Here is a 16,998-nt window from a genome sequence, read left to right as displayed (position 1 = left end):
CACAGAGAGAGGCAGAGACATGGGCAGAGGGAGAAGCAGACTTCCTGTGGTGAACCCAATGCGGGACTCGATCCCAGGACCCCAGGATCACGACCTGAGCCAGAGGCAGGCGCTCAACCGCTGAGCCACCCAGAGGCCCCAGATGTTGTGGTCTTGAGTTCGAATTTGTACAGCAGACTGGCAGGATGGGAACTGAAGCAAGATTTCTATGTTATAGTCTTGAGTTTCTCTGGGAATCCTCAGTTTTTGCTCCTAAGGCCTTCAACTGATTGGATGAGGTCCACCCACATTATCCAGGAAAATCTCCTTTACTTAGAATTCAGCTGGGGAGCCTGGGTGGCTCAGCGGTTGAGCGTCTGCCTTTGGCTTAGGTCATTATCCTGGGGTCCTGGGGTCAAGTCCCGCATCAGGCTCCTCAAGGGGAGCCTGCTTTCCTCCCACCCCCAGCCTATGTCTCTGCCTCTCTCTGTGTGTCTTTCCTGAATAAATCAATAAAACCTTAAAAAAAAATAGAATTCAACTGTGTGTAGATGGTAATCATATCTACAAAAACACCTTCCAAGAAACATCCAGATTAGTGTTTGACTGAACGACTGATACTACAGTCCACCCAAGGTGACACATAAAACTAGCCACCACAGTCCTCCAGGTAATAACCAACCTCTTAAAAGCACAAGCTATCGCCCAGGGAGAACAAGGAGAATAAGAGGCCAAGGACACCAACAGTTAACAGATGGACAAAGGAAGAGAGTGAAGGGTTGCAGAGCAGCCTGAGGTTGTAGGAAGGGAAGCTCAAAGAAAGGTGTCACAGAAACCAGGGAAAGGCAGTGTATCAAACAAGCACTGTCAAATGTGCCACCAGCTTCAGAAAGCTCAAGCAAGGCAAGTGCTGGAAACCAGAAACCTTTAGTGACCTTTCACAAGCATCAGCTGGTCCACTGCCATTCAGAGTGTAAATTGGTACAACTACTTCAGAAGATCCTTCGGCATTGGGCAGGGGAGTAGAACATGTGAAGATGCTATCACCCAGAAGTTTCACTAGTAGGAATACAGCAGTAACCCTGCTATCCACAGCAGCACCCTCCTATCCACAGTAGTACCTCCCTTATCCAAAGCAGTACCCCTATATCCAGGGCCATACCCCGTTATCCGCGGCAGTCCCCCCCATCCGAGGTTTCACTTTCCACAGCTGCTGTCACTTGCAGTCAACCTCAGTGTGAAAGCAGATGATCCTACTTCTGACGGATCAAGTGGATCAAGTCAACAGGAGCCTAATGCCAGGCATTCATCTCCCTTTATCTCTCGAATAGGCCGTTTATCATCTCAGGTCATCACAAGGAGAGTGAGTACAGCACAATAAGAAATTTGAAAGAGACCACATTCATATAGCTTTTGTATAGTATATTGTTAGCACTTTTCTGTTTTGTTCTGTTACTCTTTTTAATTTCTTACTGTGCTTAATTTATAAATTCAACTTTATCATAGGTGTGTATGTATTGAAACAAGTAGCACATATGGGATTCAGAAAATCCATAGTGTCAGGCATCCACTGAAGGTCTTGGAACATATCCCCCACCAATAAGGGGGGCCTACTGTGTATGGATGTTTGCTACTCAAAGTGTGGTCCACAGACCAGCTGCACTGGCCTCACTGGGAGCTTGTGGAAATGCAGAACCTCAGGCATCATCGAGACCTACAAGCTCAGCATCTGCAATTGAACTAATCTTCAGATGATTCACATGCACAATGAAGTGTGAGAAGCACTTCCTCTTCACTCTTTTGCTCGTGTTTTTAAAAATTTGCAAACCAGGGATCCCTGGGTGGCGCAGCGGTTTGGCGCCTGCCTTTGGCCCAGGGCGCGATCCTGGAGACCCGGGATCGAATCCCACGTCGGGCTCCCGGTGCATGGAACCTGCTTCTCCCTCTGCCTGTGTCTCTGCCTCTCTCTCTCTCTCTGTGTGTGACTATCATAAATAAATAAAAATTAAAAAAAATTTGCAAACCATATAGGCACTCCTTGCACATTTTTATACTACTACCTAAAATGTTCCTGAAATGTTTAAGTCATTGCAAAAAGATGCAATTTCCAGTGTGTTGTAAATATTGACTTTTTTTTTTAGAAGATTTTATTTATTTATTCATGAGATACACAGAGACATAGGCAGAGGGAGAAGCAGGCTCCCTGCAGGAAGCCTGAGGCGGGACTCGATCTCAGGAACCTGGGATCACAACCTGAGCTGAAGGCAGATGCTCAACCACTGAGCTACCCAGGTCCCCAACACTGACCTTTTTAAAAAGTGGTATTTCACTCTTAACGACACCCTCTCTGATTCATTAAAAAGCCCATGACCACTCTCTTCTGTAACAGTCAGAAACTTGGGGATCCCTGGGTGGCTCAGTGGTTTGGCGCCTGCCTCTGGCCCAGGGCGTGATCCTGGAGTCCCTGGATGGAGTCCCATGTTGGGCTCCCTGCATGGAGCCTGCTTCTCCCTCTGCCTGTGTCTCTGCCTCTCTCTGTCTCTCATGAATAAATAAATAAAATATTTTAAAAAACAAAACAAAACAGAAAGTCAGAAACTTGACATGTTCCATTTCTTCTGAATTCATATTTTCCCTTTCTACCCACCAAAATGTTATCTCAATAAAATATGGCTTATGTTTGAAAGTCTTCTATTCTCTGCAACAAAAATATGTATATAGATTAAAATTGAATTTTACGGGTGCCTGGCTGGCTTGGTTGGGAGAGCAAGCAAGTCTTGATCTTGAGGCTGTGGGTTCAAGTCCCACACTGGGTATAGGTTTACTTAAAATAAATAAACTTTTTTAAAAATTGAATTTTTAGATGTACCCTGGTGGCTTAGTTCATTAAACATCGGATTCTTCATCTCAGCTCAGGTCTTGATCTCAGGGTCACATGAGTTTAAGCCCCATATTGGGCTCCATGCTGGGCAGGGAGCCTACTTTAAAAAAAAGAATTGAGGGATGCCTCAGTGGCTCAGCGGTTGAGCGTCTGCCTTAGGCTCAGGGCATGATCCCGGAGTTGCAGGATCAAATCCCATATCAAGCTCCTTGCGTAGAGCCTGCTTCTGTCTCTGCCTCTCTTTCTCTCTGTCATGAATAAATAAATTTTTAGGGCAGCGCCGGTGGCCCAGCGGTTTAGTGCCCCCTTCAGCCCAGGGTGTAACCAAAGGGAGGCGCTCAACCACTGAGCCACCCAGGCATCCCTGTAATATTTTTCTTAAAAAGAAGTACAATTCACTTTCTTTTCAATTAGTTCATGTATTTATGGGTGAATGTTATTTATTGCTAGAATTAGGATTCAATATGAATTCTATTCCTATTTTTCATTTTTGTAGATATAAGAACCAAAAATTTTGTTCCCATAAATATGTAGATGTAAATGGAAGAAGGCTTGTCATAGCAATGTCAATAAGTTCTTTGAAATTATATACCAAAACACACTGACTTATCAACAATCAGCTGGTTTCTTCAACAAATGGTGCTGGAAAAACTGGATATGCACATGCAAAAGAAAAAAATAAAATCCCTACCTCACACTATATACAAAAATTAACTCAAAATGGTTCAACAACAACCTAACTATATGAGCTTAAGCTGTAAAATGGTTAGAAGGAAACATAAGAGTAAATCTTCACAACCTTGGATTTGGTGATTTTTTGATTGTTTGTTTATTTTTCTAGTAATCTCCACACCCAATGTGGAGTTTGAACTCATGGCCCTTAGATAAAGAGTCACACACTCTTCTGACTGAGCCTGCCAGGCGCAGTCATCCCTTGGGGATGGTTTCTTAGGTATGGACACCAAAAGCACAAACAACAAAAGAAAAAAATAGATAAATTAGACGTCACCAAAATTTAAAATATTTGTACACCTAAAGACTTTATTACCTTTTTTTTTTGTAAGCTCTACATCCAACACACAGCTTGAACTCACAACCCCAAGATCAAGAGTCGCACACTCTGCAATCTGAGCCAGCCAGGTGTCCCAATCTAAAGACATCTTATCAAGAAAGTGAAAAAGACAACCTACAGAATGGAGAAAATATTTGTAAATCGCCTATCTTATAAGGATCTAGTATCCAAAATATATAAATAACTCTTACAATTCAACAACAAAGAGGCAAACAACTCAATTTTAAAATTGTCAAAGGAGGGATCCCTGGGTAGCTCGGCAGTTTAGCACCTGCCTTTGGCCCAGGGCGTGATCCTGAAGTCCCAGAATCAAATCTCACATGGGGCTCCCTGCATGGAGCCTGCTTCTCCCTCTGCCTGTGTCTCTGCCCCACCCCACCCCTCTCTGAATGTGTATGTCTCTCATGAATAAATAAATAAAATCTTTTTTAAAAATGGTCAAAGGACTTGAATTGATAGTTCTCAGAGAAGGTATACAAGTGGCACCAATAACCACATGAAAAGATACTCAACATCATTAGTCATTAGGGAAATGCAAATAAAAACCACAATGAGCTACCACTTCATACCCACAAGGATGGCTTAAAATGCATATATATAGAAAATAAGTGAGACCTAGGATGTGGAGAAATGTGCTGGTAGGAATATAAAATGGCTCAGCAGCCGTGGAAAACTGTTTGGTGGTTCCTCAAAAGTTACATATAGAACTACCATATTACCCAGAATTCAACTCCTAGGTAAATATACCCCCAAAAACTAAAAACAGGTTCTCAACAAAGACATGTGCATAGCAGCACTATTCGCAATCGTCAGAAGGTGGAAAGGGCCCAAACGTCCATCAACAAGAGGAATGAAAAAAACAGTTGTGGTATATCCATACACCTGAATATCAGTTGCCCGTAAAAAGGAACAGACTACTGATACACGCTATGGCATGGATGAACCTCGAAGGCATTACGGCACATGAATGCAGCCAGACACAGGGCCATATAGTGTGTGATACCATTTATACAAAACATCCAGGACAGATCATTCCAGAGAAACAGAACACCTACTGGTGGCTGCTGAGAGCCAGAGGGAGGAGGGAAGCAACAATTTAACAGGGAGAGGGCTCCTTCTGGGGTGATGAAAATGTTTTGGAATGAGACAGAAGTAGACACAGGTGGTGGCTGCACAACATTATGAACGTACTAAATGCTGCTGAATTGTTCACTTCAAAATGGTTCATTTTATGTTGTCAATTTCACCTCAATAATAAAAAGGGTGAGACGCCTGGGTGGCTCAGTGGTTGAGCACCTGCCTTCGACTCAGGTCGTGATCCCAGGATCCCGGGATCGAGTCCCACATCGGGCTCCCTGCATGGAGCCTGCTTCTCCCTCTGCCTGTGTCTCTGCCTCTCTCGTCTCTTGTGAATAAATAAATAAAATATTTAAAAATAATAATGATAAAAAGGGTAAAATACTCAATCAGCTGACACTCAGCTTTGTTGAAAGGACAGAGAAAGTAGCTGATGTGCAGAAGGATGTCACTACATCACTCACATTCTCAGAACCAACAGATTTTGGAACTGCTCCTGGGGTACCCTGGTGTTTTGATGCTTCTACATCCCCCTGGAGCTTGGTTTCTGTGGCAAGGGCAGGTTGGGCAAGAGGATGAGGACGCATGTTTCTCCTTCATGGGGGTCTCCCCAGGCCCACCGTGCCTTTATGCCTTTTGGGAGAGTCAGATCTGAAAGATCTGAAAAGCGTTCCCTTATGTCTCTCTGGGTCCATCTACTCCTTGGACAGTCCTCTCACACTACAGGGACACACATCCCTAATTTGAAGCCTGCTGCCCTAGAGAAGCTTACATGTCACACTCAGAGAGGAGTAAAAGCTCACATCAGCACCGTAGTAATAACCACCAGTTTAAACAATGCAGAAGTGGGGCACCTGGGTGGCTCACCTCTTGATTTTGGCTCAAGTCATGACCTCAAGATTGTGAGATGGAGCCCTGAGTCAGGCTCTGTGATTAGCACAGGGAGTCTGCTGGGGATTCTCTCTCTCCCTCTCCCTCTGCCCCTCCTGCTTGCTCTCTCTCTCTCTCTCTCTCTCTCTCTCTCTCAAATAAATAAATCTCTAAACAATGTAAATGTCCATCAACAGGACAAAGGATTAATTAATTGTGGTATAAGCATGCAATAGAAAGTGAATAAATTACAACTACACAACTCAACAAAATCAGAATGAGTTAAAAAACCAGCTCCAGAAAAATGCATAATGTATGATTCCATCTATGTGATGGTTAAACACACAAAGCTAAACAGCATGCTATTTAGGGATACCTACAATATGCACAGATAATGAAGTTATGAAGACAAGAAAAGGACAGATCATTAAGAAATTCAGGGGCAGCCCGGCCCAAGTGGCTCAGTGGTTTAGCGCCGCCTTCAGCCCAGAGTGTGGTCCTGAAGACCTGGGATCAAGTCCCATGTCAGGCTCCCTGCATGGAGCCTGCTTCTCCCTCTGCCCATGTCTTTGCCTCTCTGTGTATGTGTCTCTCATGAATAAATAAAATAAAATCTTAAAAAAAAAAAAAAAAGAATGGGAATGTAGGGAAGCCTGGGTGGCTCAGCAGTTGAGCATCTGCCTTTGGCTCAGGGCGTGACCCGGGGATCAGGGATCGAGTCCCACATCAGACTCCTCGCTGGGAGCCTGCTTCTCCCCCTCTGCCTATATTTCTGCCTCTCTCTGTGTGTCTCTCATGAATAAATAAATAAAATCTTAAAAAAAAAAAAGAATGGAAATGTAGGGAACAGCTGGGTGGCTCAGTGGTTGAGAATTTGCCTTTGGCTCAGGTCATGATCTGGGTGTCCTGGGATTGAGTCCTACACTGGGCTCCCTACATGGAGCCTGCTTCTCCCTCTGCCTATATTTCTGCCTCTCTCTGTGTGTCTCTCACAAATAAATAAATAAAATCTTAATGGATGGAAGAAGGATGAGTAAAGAAAGGGATATCTGGGGTGTGAAGGAGGGCTCTCTGGGCTGCTGAGAGCAGGCGATCAGAAGAAGGGTAGGGGTACTCAAGAGAGGGGGGCGGGTGTTCAGCACAGCGTGGTGGGCTGAGGGGCTCTCCTTGGTGCACAGAGAACCCAGGTAAAGGATGCTGCTAGGTCAGAGCAGCTGAGAGTGGTACCCAGGTGAACAGGGAGAGAGGAGAAGACAGGATGCCTGGAGGTCTCCCTGGGACCTGGGGCAGGGATGCTTGCTGCCTCCCAGGAGAGAGAGATCTGAGGGTCACTGAGGGAATGGGGCTCTGGCATTTCAAATTTCAGAAAGGACACAGTTCCAGATGCTGTCAATCAGCAGGGGGTGATCTCAGGAAAGAAGTGGATGAAATGAAGTCAAACTAAAAGTTTTGAATGTCAAGGAGCTTTGAAGAAACCATTAATATTGGTTGCTGGAGGGAAGGGGAACTGGGTGGGGGTTGGCAGGAGAACTTTCAGTGTGTACCCTTTTACATTTTTCTAATTTTGTGGGTTTGGAGGTTTGGATTTGGATTTTGATTTTGTTTAGTTGGTTGGTTGTTTGGCACGGCGGTAGGAGGGGTTGCTTTGGTTACTTTTGGCTTTTTGGTTTTGTTTTTGGGGTGAGGAAAAATAGGCTATTTATTGGTGCCACATCACCCAGGAGAATAAAGAGCTAATGCTCACAGTCCTAAACTCCCCACTGGCTTGCAAGCAGGGGTTTTTACAGGGTTAAAATCCAGGGGCGCCTGGGTGGCTCTGTTGGTTAAGCATCTGCCTTTGGCTTGGGTCATGATCCCAGGGTCCTGGGATCAAGCCTGAATTGGGCTCCCTGCTCAGGGGGGAGCCTGCTTCTCCCTCTCCCTTTGCCCCTCCCACCCCAGTTAGTGCTCTCTCTCTTAAAAATCTTAAAATCTGGGATCCCTGGGTGGCACAGCAGTTTGGCGCTTGCCTTTGGCCCAGGGCGCGATCCTGGAGACCCGGGATCAAATCCCACGTCGAGCTCCCGGTGCATGGAGCCTGCTTCTCCCTCTGCCTATGTCTCTGCCTCTCTCTCTCTCTCTCTCTCTCTCTCTCTCTCTCTCTCTCACTGTGTGACTATCATAAATAAATAAAAAATAAAAAAAAATTTAAAAAAAATCTTAAAATCTTAAAAAAATAAGTAAACAAAAATAAAAATAAAATAAAGGGTGAAAATTCAGGATTAGGGTCTCAGGCTCTTGGATCATGCTGATTGATTAGGGATTGGACCTACTGTAATACTTCCTTTCTTGATCCTCTTCTCTCATTTGGCATCTCCTGGTATGGTTTTGGTGTGATTGTAGAGAGGTGGTCGTCTGCTGCAGGGGCCTGGCTGTTCCTCTTTAGGAGCCGGGAACTGCAAAACATTCTCAGCAGATTGTGTTTCATGATGTCATCTCTAAAAGCAGACATTTTACATCCTGTGACTATTACTAAGCTGCAAATTATTATCATTATTTTCTTGCAAAAATGGCACATTATGTTTGTCATCTCAAGCAGAATAGCATCCCACAGACTTTTCAGGAGGCAACATAATGTTATTTCTTGAGACAATTTTACAGGTTTCTTTAACAGTAACTAAGGGCTACAAGACTGGCCAGAGGCAGCTGTGGGCTCTGCAGGAGTTTGCGTACCAGGTTTCAGCTCCCCTCCCCCCACTTGTTTCTAGTCACTCCTGAGTCTTGAGGGATGACCACTGGTCTAGCTACTTCTGGCTGAAGAGGGGCAAAGATCAGGATTAGAGGAATGGAACTGGTTTGCTCCTAACTGTGAGTCCTCTGGCACCTGGCCTAACTTCAAAGCTTTGGAGAACCATCAAGTTAGTTCCTGCTTTTGCTGCCTTCAAGCAGCATCTCATGCCACATGTGTGAGTAGGTACATCATAAAAAGAGCAGATAGATCTCCCACTTGGGTTAATGCCCAGAGTACTGATCAAATTCCTTGAGGAATCCAAGAAAACAGACCAGAAAACCAATCCCATTCTGTTCACAGAACTTTGGCAGAAATTTGTTGCAGCCAAGTGGCTTGAACCTGTCTAGGTGGGTTTCTATCTCAGCTGAATAATTAATGTAAATGCAGCAGGAAGAGTTAATTACCTTGCATATCCCTCCCTGTTCTGGCAAAATAGAATCTAAGGCCATTCTATCATCCAGGCCAAAGAGTCTAATGCTTTTTGTTGAGCTGCTATTGCTTGAGCAATTTCATTGGCCAGAATTCCCAAGGTGATAGAAATATTTTTGATCACGTATTTATGAGTCCTCATCCCCCACCAGGGTAAAAATGTTCTCCCAAATAAATATCAAATGCATTCTTATGATAAGCAAGCAAGTAATCCCCACCTGGTATTGATTCCCTTTCTGATTGATAAAATACACTTTTTGAATCCTGAACCAAGCAAGTGACTCTAAGAAAACATAAAATAAAGGCAGCCCTGATGGCTCAGTGGTTTAGCATCGTCTTCAATCCAGGGTGCGATCCTGGAGACCGGGGATCGAGTCCCGCATTGGGCTCCCTGCATGGAGCCTGCTTCTCCTTCTGCCTGTGTCTCTGCCTCTCCCCCTCTCTCTGTATCTCTATGAATAAATAAAAAAAATCTTTAAAAAGAAAACATAAAATAAACTGGAGATTTTTTTTTTAATTAGGGGTGTGGATGAGGTCCATTTGCATAGACACTGGCAGGCCTAGAAGTTGGCTGATCGGGCAAAAAGGAGAGGTAGGGAGCAGCAGAGCAGGACTCAGGGTTCCTACAGTGAGGGCAGTGCTGAAAGGAAGAGATGTTGGAGGTTTTGTTGTTATACACGAAAAGTTTTATCAGCCTGTGGATTTAAGTCCAATATTTCCTTTTTTAAAAATATTTTATTGATTGATTCATTCATTCATTCATGAGAGACAGAGAGAGAGAGAGAGAGGCAGAGACACAGGCAGAGGGAGAATCAGGCTCCTTGCAGGGAGCCCCGTGCGGAACTTGATCCCAGGACCCCAGGATCACTCCCAAAGCCGAAGGCAAATGCCCACCCGCTGAGGCTGAGCCACCCAGGCGTCCCTAAGTCCAATATTTCCTATTGGTAGCTCAAGGAATATAATTATTCTGGCCTAGGCTGAGCATATGGCAAAAGTACACCCACTGCCAAAACTACCTTGAAGGTCTCAGAGAAATGTGTAACCATTTCTGTCTAGGATTATCTAGACCACTGTTAGCATTCACCAGGAACCAGCAGTGATACTCTAAGCCATGAGCTAGCTTAGTCCTCGACCACTTCTCCCAGACATAGACACAAAAATGCACATATCTCTTTTCAGATTGGGCTTTTAAAGACTCACAGCACTGAAAGAGACTTCATAGGACAATCCCTCCTTTTCTTGAAGAGAATACTGAAACCTCGGGGATGTTGACAGCCTCCAACCTAAACTAGAGCCTAGACCTTCTGTCTCCTCTTGTTCCTTGCTCCATAGTCAGATTTTATTTCTCAAGCCCACTAAGAATCCTGAATCCACTGTCCTTGACACTATGCCAGGGAGTTTGGTACCACTAGCCAAGGACAGGAGGTTTCCTCATCTCACATTGGCAGAAGTCTGGGGCCAAGGGACAAGGATCAAGATACCCCTGCATGGGCTATGTGGGAAAATAGCCCTAAACACCTCCTCACCAGGCTGTACAGGAGAAGATAGCCTGGTGCACTATGGCTTATTTCCACATGAAACTGTAGCTGGACGGGCCTGGCACTTGAAGGATTCATCAGTTCTCAACTCTACTTGCCACCAAGAACCACCTGTCTTAAGTTTCAAGCTGAGATTAGGCCCCCTGTCCCATTCACACTCTCCCAGAAAGGAGAAGTAGCAAGAAGGTGACAGGATACAAAACTTTACAGACTTCAGTTCTTACTTTGACAGTTTTTGTATCTCTGATTTCACTGGAGTGAACTACTCTTTTGAGAGGTTTGGCAATGAGGGAAAGAAGAAATGAGACAGGGAAACAGAATTTCAGTTAAAGTACTTTTGAAGATTTTGTAATCTGCCTCCCAATTAAAGGAAGAGAGCTATCTCTGTTCTAGCACCTCCTGTATGCCTTAAACTTCACATTAGCCCTGTGAAAAACCAGGGTCTCCAATTCAAAACAAAGATGCTAGGATTCAGAGAATTAAGGAATTTCCCTCTTTTCAAAAGTAATGGAATATGGGGGTGCCTGGGTGGCTCGGTCAGTTAAGCATCCGACTCTTGATTTCAGCTCAGGTCATGATCTCGGGGTCCTGAGATGGAGCCCCTGAGATCAAGCCCTGGGTGGGTTTTCATGCTCAGCAGAGAGTCCACTTGAGATTCTTTCTCTTCTCTCTCTGCCCTTCCCCCCTCTAAAATATATAAATCTTTTATATAAAATATAAATCTTTTTTTTTAAGATTTTATTTTATTATTTATTCATGAGAGACAGGATCCCGGGTCTCCAGGATCACACCCTAGGCTGAAGGCGGCGCTAGACCGCTGAGCCACCCAGGGATCCCAATCAATCTTTTTTTAAAAATGTATAGAATATGGCTTTGAGCCAGGTGTGTCTGACACAAAAGCCAAAGTTCTTTCTCAGATTTATATGGCCTGACTACAAAGGAGATTGCTATAAAGAGGCATTTTAGAATAAAGAGAACTGGGTGGAAGCACAAAAAAGCAGAGTAAAGGCAAAAGGCAAGGAGTCAAGCACCACCTAAACTGCCCCGGCTTTCCACCAAAGGTCATTCCTTTGAGTTCAGGAATTCAGTTTCAGCCAGGAACAAACTTTTTCTGGGTGGATGTTGGCTGCACTGAAAGGGAATGACTTCAGCAGTAAATCATTTATTGCATGCCTTTTATTTGCAAAATACAACCCATGACATAATTCCCTCAATCAAGAAGTTTACAGTCTAGGGGGAACCAAATATTGAACCCATTATATAACAAGCAGTTTCCTCAAAACCCATGTGTAAGAAAAATGAGCCGGTCTCCTGGAGTATATAACCAGCCAATCCAATCAAAGGGAAGCAGGGGCTTTTTCACCTGGATTTGGATGGATTGGAAGTGAGTGTACTAGGATGGGGGGGAGGGCAATCTTCAGGAGGAAGCTGTGGAGACTGCAGGTTACTTTGGGAGTGACAGAAAGAGAAGGCAGGGGTGCCGAGTTGAGGAGGACGTTTTGTTTAGGGCCGTGCAGCTCTGACCTTGCCAGGCCCATGGCGGAGCAGGAATGGGAGGAACAGCTGCAGTCAGGAAGATTAAAGACGGTAAAATCGTACTGATATAAATATTCGCATAATCAGAAGAATTAATACCAGGGCTAATTGTACAGTGGGGAGGAAATGGGCAAGGTTATCGACAGTGCGTACAACTGGAGAACGTTTGATTTGGCAAGAAGTGGGATCAAGCCTGAGAATGGAGGGAAGGTCGGAGAGGTGTGATGTTACACAACTTTGAGAAAGAGGTAAGTGGAAGGCACTGCGGTGTTTCTGCAGCAAGTTAAAACCTCTTTTAGGCCAGGAAGGCTGGGTGGTCACTAGCTTCCTAGGAGTTGAAAAGTCTTCAAGTGTGGCTGGAAGGGCTGTGAGCATCCTCCGCCGAGGATGCGCCCGTGGCCAGCAGCGACCGCCGCCGGGCGGCCTGGGTCCCCGGGAGGGGCGGCGCAGCCTCTCCCGCCCGCACAGCGGGACCAGGGCGCACCAGCGGCGCGAGCAGGTGGCGGCAGGGGAGCGCGGGCGGGGGCGCGCGCCGCGGGCCGCCGGGAACGGGGGGCGGGCCGAGCCAGCGGGCTCCGCGCGGCCCTTGGCACGCACGCGCAGATGGGCCGCGAGGCCCGGAGGCACGGAGGAGGGGGAGCGGGAAAGGGGGTGTGGAACGTATTTCCGCTCTGGCGGACAAATAATATCGGCCAAAGGGGAGGCCAGGCCGTCCGGCCCTTTAACCGTGTGGGGGGGCCGGGGAAGAAAGGGGGGTCGGGAAGGGGGGAATCCTGCTCCTTTAATTCCCTCCCCTCTTCCTCCTCCCCGAGTTCTCGCCGACGCCGAGGCGCGCGGGGCCTGGAACACACCGCGCGAGCCGCCCCCGCCCCTCCCTCCCTGCGCCCACGCGGAGTTGGCCCCGCGCGCGCGCCTCGTGCACCCCCGCGCCTGCGCGCTGCCCGGGCCCTGCCCGTGTTCGGGGGCGCCGCCAACCCCGGGGGGGGTGGGGGAGATAGGGGGGGAAAAACAGCGCGCGGAACCGGGCCAGGTGAGAGGCGCGTGCACTCAGGGTCGTGGGCTGGGGGGGGCGTGCCACGGAGCTCTGAACGTGGGGGGGGCGTGCACGGAGCGTGCAGGCGGCTGGGGGAGGACGTGAAAGGCGCGTGCAAACGTGCAAAGGGGGGGCGGAGGAATGAAGCAGCGGGGAAAGGGGGCGGGGTGAGAAGAGGCTGCACCCGGGCCACCCCGGAGCCCCCGAGCCCCAGGCCTCTGCCCGCGGTTTCTCCTACCTTCCCCGTGGGTGCGCGGGCTAGCCCGGTCCGGGCGGGCGGGGGGGGGGGGGGGCGGGCGGTGTGGACGCCGCTGCCCCGCCCCCGGGAACCACGCCTCCGTCCTCGGAGGCCCGAGCGCTTCCCCAGGGACTGGGGAAACTGAGGAAGAGGCCTGAAGACTGGGAGATCTGAAGCTGGGAGGCTGGGCAAGAATGGGGGCGAGGGGCCCGGAGCCCTGGCCTAGGAGAGCCAGAGACCTTTGTCTCTGACCGGTTTCCTTCCCAACCAGGGTTGCCCACCCCTGCCACAATGGCCTCTGGGGTGGAAGTCCTGCGCTTCCAGCTGCCCGGCCACGAGGCCGCTACCCTGCGGAACATGAACCAGCTCCGCGCAGAGGAGCGGTTTTGCGACGTGACCATTGTGGCCGACAGCCTCAAGTTCCGTGGCCACAAGGTCATCCTGGCCGCGTGTTCGCCTTTCCTGAGGGACCAGTTCCTGCTGAACCCCAGTTCCGAGCTGCAGGTCTCACTGATGCACAGTGCGCGCATCGTGGCGGACCTGCTCCTCTCCTGCTACACCGGTGCGCTGGAATTCGCTGTCAGGGACATCGTCAACTACCTGACGGCTGCCTCCTACCTGCAGATGGAGCACGTGGTGGAGAAATGCAGGAACGCCCTCAGCCAGTTCATTGAGCCCAAAATAGGCCTCAAAGAGGACGGGATCAGTGATGCCAGCCTTGTGAGCAGCGTCAGTGCCACCAAATCCCTCCTCCCTCCAGCCAGGACCCCAAAGCCAGCCCCCAAGCCTCCACCCCCACCCCCTCTGCCCCCTCCACTCCTGAGGCCTGTGAAACTGGAGTTCCCCCTGGATGAGGACCTGGAGCTGAAGGCCGAGGAAGAAGATGAGGATGAGGACGAGGACGTGTCTGACATCTGCATCGTCAAGGTGGAGTCGGCCCTGGAGGTGGCCCACCGGCTCAAACCTCCTGGAGGTCTGGGAGGAGGCCTGAGCATCGGAGGCTCCGTGGGCGGCCACCTGGGAGAGCTGACCCAGAGCAGCGTGCCCCCCAGCACTGTGGCCCCACAGCAGGGTGTAGTGAAAGCCTGCTATAGCCTCTCAGAGGACGCAGAGGGGGAGGGTTTGCTGTTGATCCCTGGAGGCCGGGCCAGCGTGGGGGCCACCTCAGGCCTGGTGGAGGCAGCAGCGGTGGCCATGGCTGCCCGGGGGGCGGGGGGCAGCCTGGGGGCAGGGGGCAGCCGGGGACCCCTGCCTGGGGGCTTTTCCAGTGGAAACCCCCTAAAAAACATCAAGTGCACCAAGTGCCCGGAAGTATTCCAGGGTGTGGAGAAGCTGGTCTTCCACATGCGGGCGCAGCACTTCATCTTCATGTGCCCGCGCTGCGGCAAGCAGTTCAACCACAGCAGCAACCTCAACCGCCACATGAACGTGCACCGCGGCGTCAAGTCGCACTCGTGTGGCATCTGCGGCAAGTGCTTCACGCAGAAGTCCACACTGCACGACCACCTCAACCTGCACTCCGGAGCCAGGCCCTACCGCTGCTCCTACTGCGACGTGCGCTTCGCTCACAAGCCTGCCATTAGGCGGCACCTCAAGGAGCAGCATGGCAAGACCACCGCAGAGAACGTGCTGGAGGCCAGCGTGGCGGAGATCAATGTCCTCATCCGCTAGAGCTAGCAGAGCAGGCTCCAAGGCCCAGCGGTGTGGGGTGGGGGTGGGGGGTCCCTGGGCTGAGTGTGAAGGGAGCTCCCTGGCCCAGGAGAATAGAATAGGGGATGGGAGGGTTGGGAACAGGCAGGTACGCTGGGGAACCCGAGCAGACACATCCTGAGAGAGGGGCCAAAGATTCCTTGGACAGAAGACCCTGCCTTTTCAGAAAAAAAAAAGAAAAAGAAAAAGAATGAGAGAGGGTTCTTTGAGAAGGCCAAGGCAATATGGGCTCCCAGAGAAAAATTTTCTTCTCTTAGAGGTGCATGGATATGTGGAGGGAGGGAAAGGGTCTTATAGAATGAGAAGGGGGAAAAAAAGAGGAAGATGATTTATTCCTGGTTAAAGCTGCCCAGGGAGAGGGTCTGATATTTCTTGAGATGGGGGGTGGGGGTGGGAATTGGGAGGGAATTTGGCAGGAGGCAGCTTACTTGCTCCTGCATAGAATAGATCCTTGGGAGAGGGAGTGGTAGGGGGAAAGGATTATTGAATCCCAGAAAAGGAAGTGGGAGACAGTTCTTGCATGCTGGGGGAATGGGACTGTGGGTAAAGGCTCACCAAAGCAATAGGAAGGACCATGTCAGGTGCCAGGTAAGAGAACTTGGGGGTGAGCATCCTGGGTAGATATGGAAGAGTGGGGACAATAACAAGAAGGATGAATAGTGGCAGGGGTGGGGGGTAGGGCACTTAGATGAAAGGATACAAGGAGGGCTGTTGGGGGGAGGGAGAGGAGTAGAGACTTATACAGTATTTTTTAAGAAAACAAAACGTATTTTTTAGGATTTTTTCTGGAGTTTGGGGTTTTAGTTTTTCTGCTTTTGTTTTCCACAAAATAAATTTTAAAAAAATCAAACTTTTTTTTTTCTTTATACTCTGTTTGGCAACTGCGTGTGTATGACCGTCCCACCCTGGACAGCCTCTCCCTTTTATGCTGTTTGCTCACTACTCAGCACAGTTCATGCAGAGGTCCTATGCCTGGAGGAGACTTGACAAGACCAAGGGACTGTGACAAGTGTGCTTCTCTGGCTGGGGACCCTCCCAGTTCTGCAACCTCAGCACCTGGCAGATCTCTCACACTTCTGTTCCACGATTGGTAGTGGTGATAACACACGACTTCCCCATCTATCACAAGAGTTTGGTATCAGTGCTAGGGATGAACTATAAAGGTGATCATTATACCCACCAAAATTTTAAGCAGGAGCCTATGTTTGGGCATTTATGTTCTGAGAAAAGGGTTCATGTCCTGGGAAAGCCAAAAAAAAAAAAAAAAAAAGTTTGGATTAGGGCATGGGGAAGACTACAAGTCCCACAAAGCTCTGAATAGTTCTTAACCAAAGAACTACAGTTCCCAGAAGGCCTTGAATTGGCCTCAGGTGCCCTGGAGCCAAACCACGGGCTTCTATCAAATACTGCGTGTGAGATCTTACAGGGTTTTTTCCAAACTTTGACCAGAATATAATACCCAAAGGGATGGTACCCTAAATAATGCTATCAAGGTTTTTATCTCGATGTAATATCATTCATACTTCCTCTGTCAACTGGGCTTATGACCCACGGAATGCCTAGGTTCGTGACCAAAAAAAAAAAAAAGAAAAAAGGCTCCTTAGTATAGTATACTCGGCAGGCGGTGATGACTGGAGCCTCTGGGGGTTACTCAGGTCCCCGGTGCACCTGGTGCCTTAACATACCCGGCTCAAACAGAAGGGACCCTGAGCCCCGGGTTCAGGAGAGGACGCTGCTCCTGCCGGTACGAAGCAGTCGAGAGCACAGGTGTCCTCCGTGCGTTCCCGCTGCCCCCTTCCCGCTCGGGGGAGAAGCGAGGCCGACACTTGCTATCTGGAGACCCAGAAACTAGACCGCACCGAGGC

At 48.7% G+C, this 16,998-nt stretch overlaps 1 protein-coding gene across 2 annotated transcripts; it reads left to right on the top strand.

Annotated features, from left to right (window-relative positions):
• The first annotated feature begins 11,561 nt into the window (after nt 1–11,561).
• Nucleotides 11,562–15,494, top strand: ZBTB12 (zinc finger and BTB domain containing 12). 2 transcript variants are annotated; one of them, XM_055329672.1, is made up of 2 exons: nt 11,562–12,400; nt 13,695–15,494. In XM_055329672.1, exon 2 carries the CDS (start codon nt 13,715–13,717, stop codon nt 15,092–15,094), a length of 1,380 nt encoding a protein of 459 aa, XP_055185647.1. In that variant the 5' UTR covers nt 11,562–12,400; nt 13,695–13,714; the 3' UTR covers nt 15,095–15,494. The 2 variants fall into 2 exon arrangements, with proteins under 2 accessions (XP_055185647.1, XP_055185646.1); XM_055329671.1 differs by lacking the exon at nt 11,562–12,400 and adding an exon at nt 12,981–13,182.
• Nucleotides 15,495–16,998: the final 1,504 nt, after the last annotated feature.

The sequence above is a fragment of the Nyctereutes procyonoides genome, unplaced genomic scaffold, assembly GCF_905146905.1.
Source record: "Nyctereutes procyonoides isolate TBG_1078 unplaced genomic scaffold, NYPRO_anot_genome, whole genome shotgun sequence".
NCBI classification, from domain to species: Eukaryota; Metazoa; Chordata; class Mammalia; order Carnivora; family Canidae; genus Nyctereutes; species Nyctereutes procyonoides.
This window is presented reverse-complemented; position numbering and strand designations above follow the sequence as displayed.

Excerpts from the sequence above, each read along its gene's own strand:
- ZBTB12 (XM_055329672.1), top strand. The coding sequence starts at position 13,715 with ATGGCCTCTGGGGTGGAAGTCCTGCGCTTCCAGCTGCCCGGCCACGAG.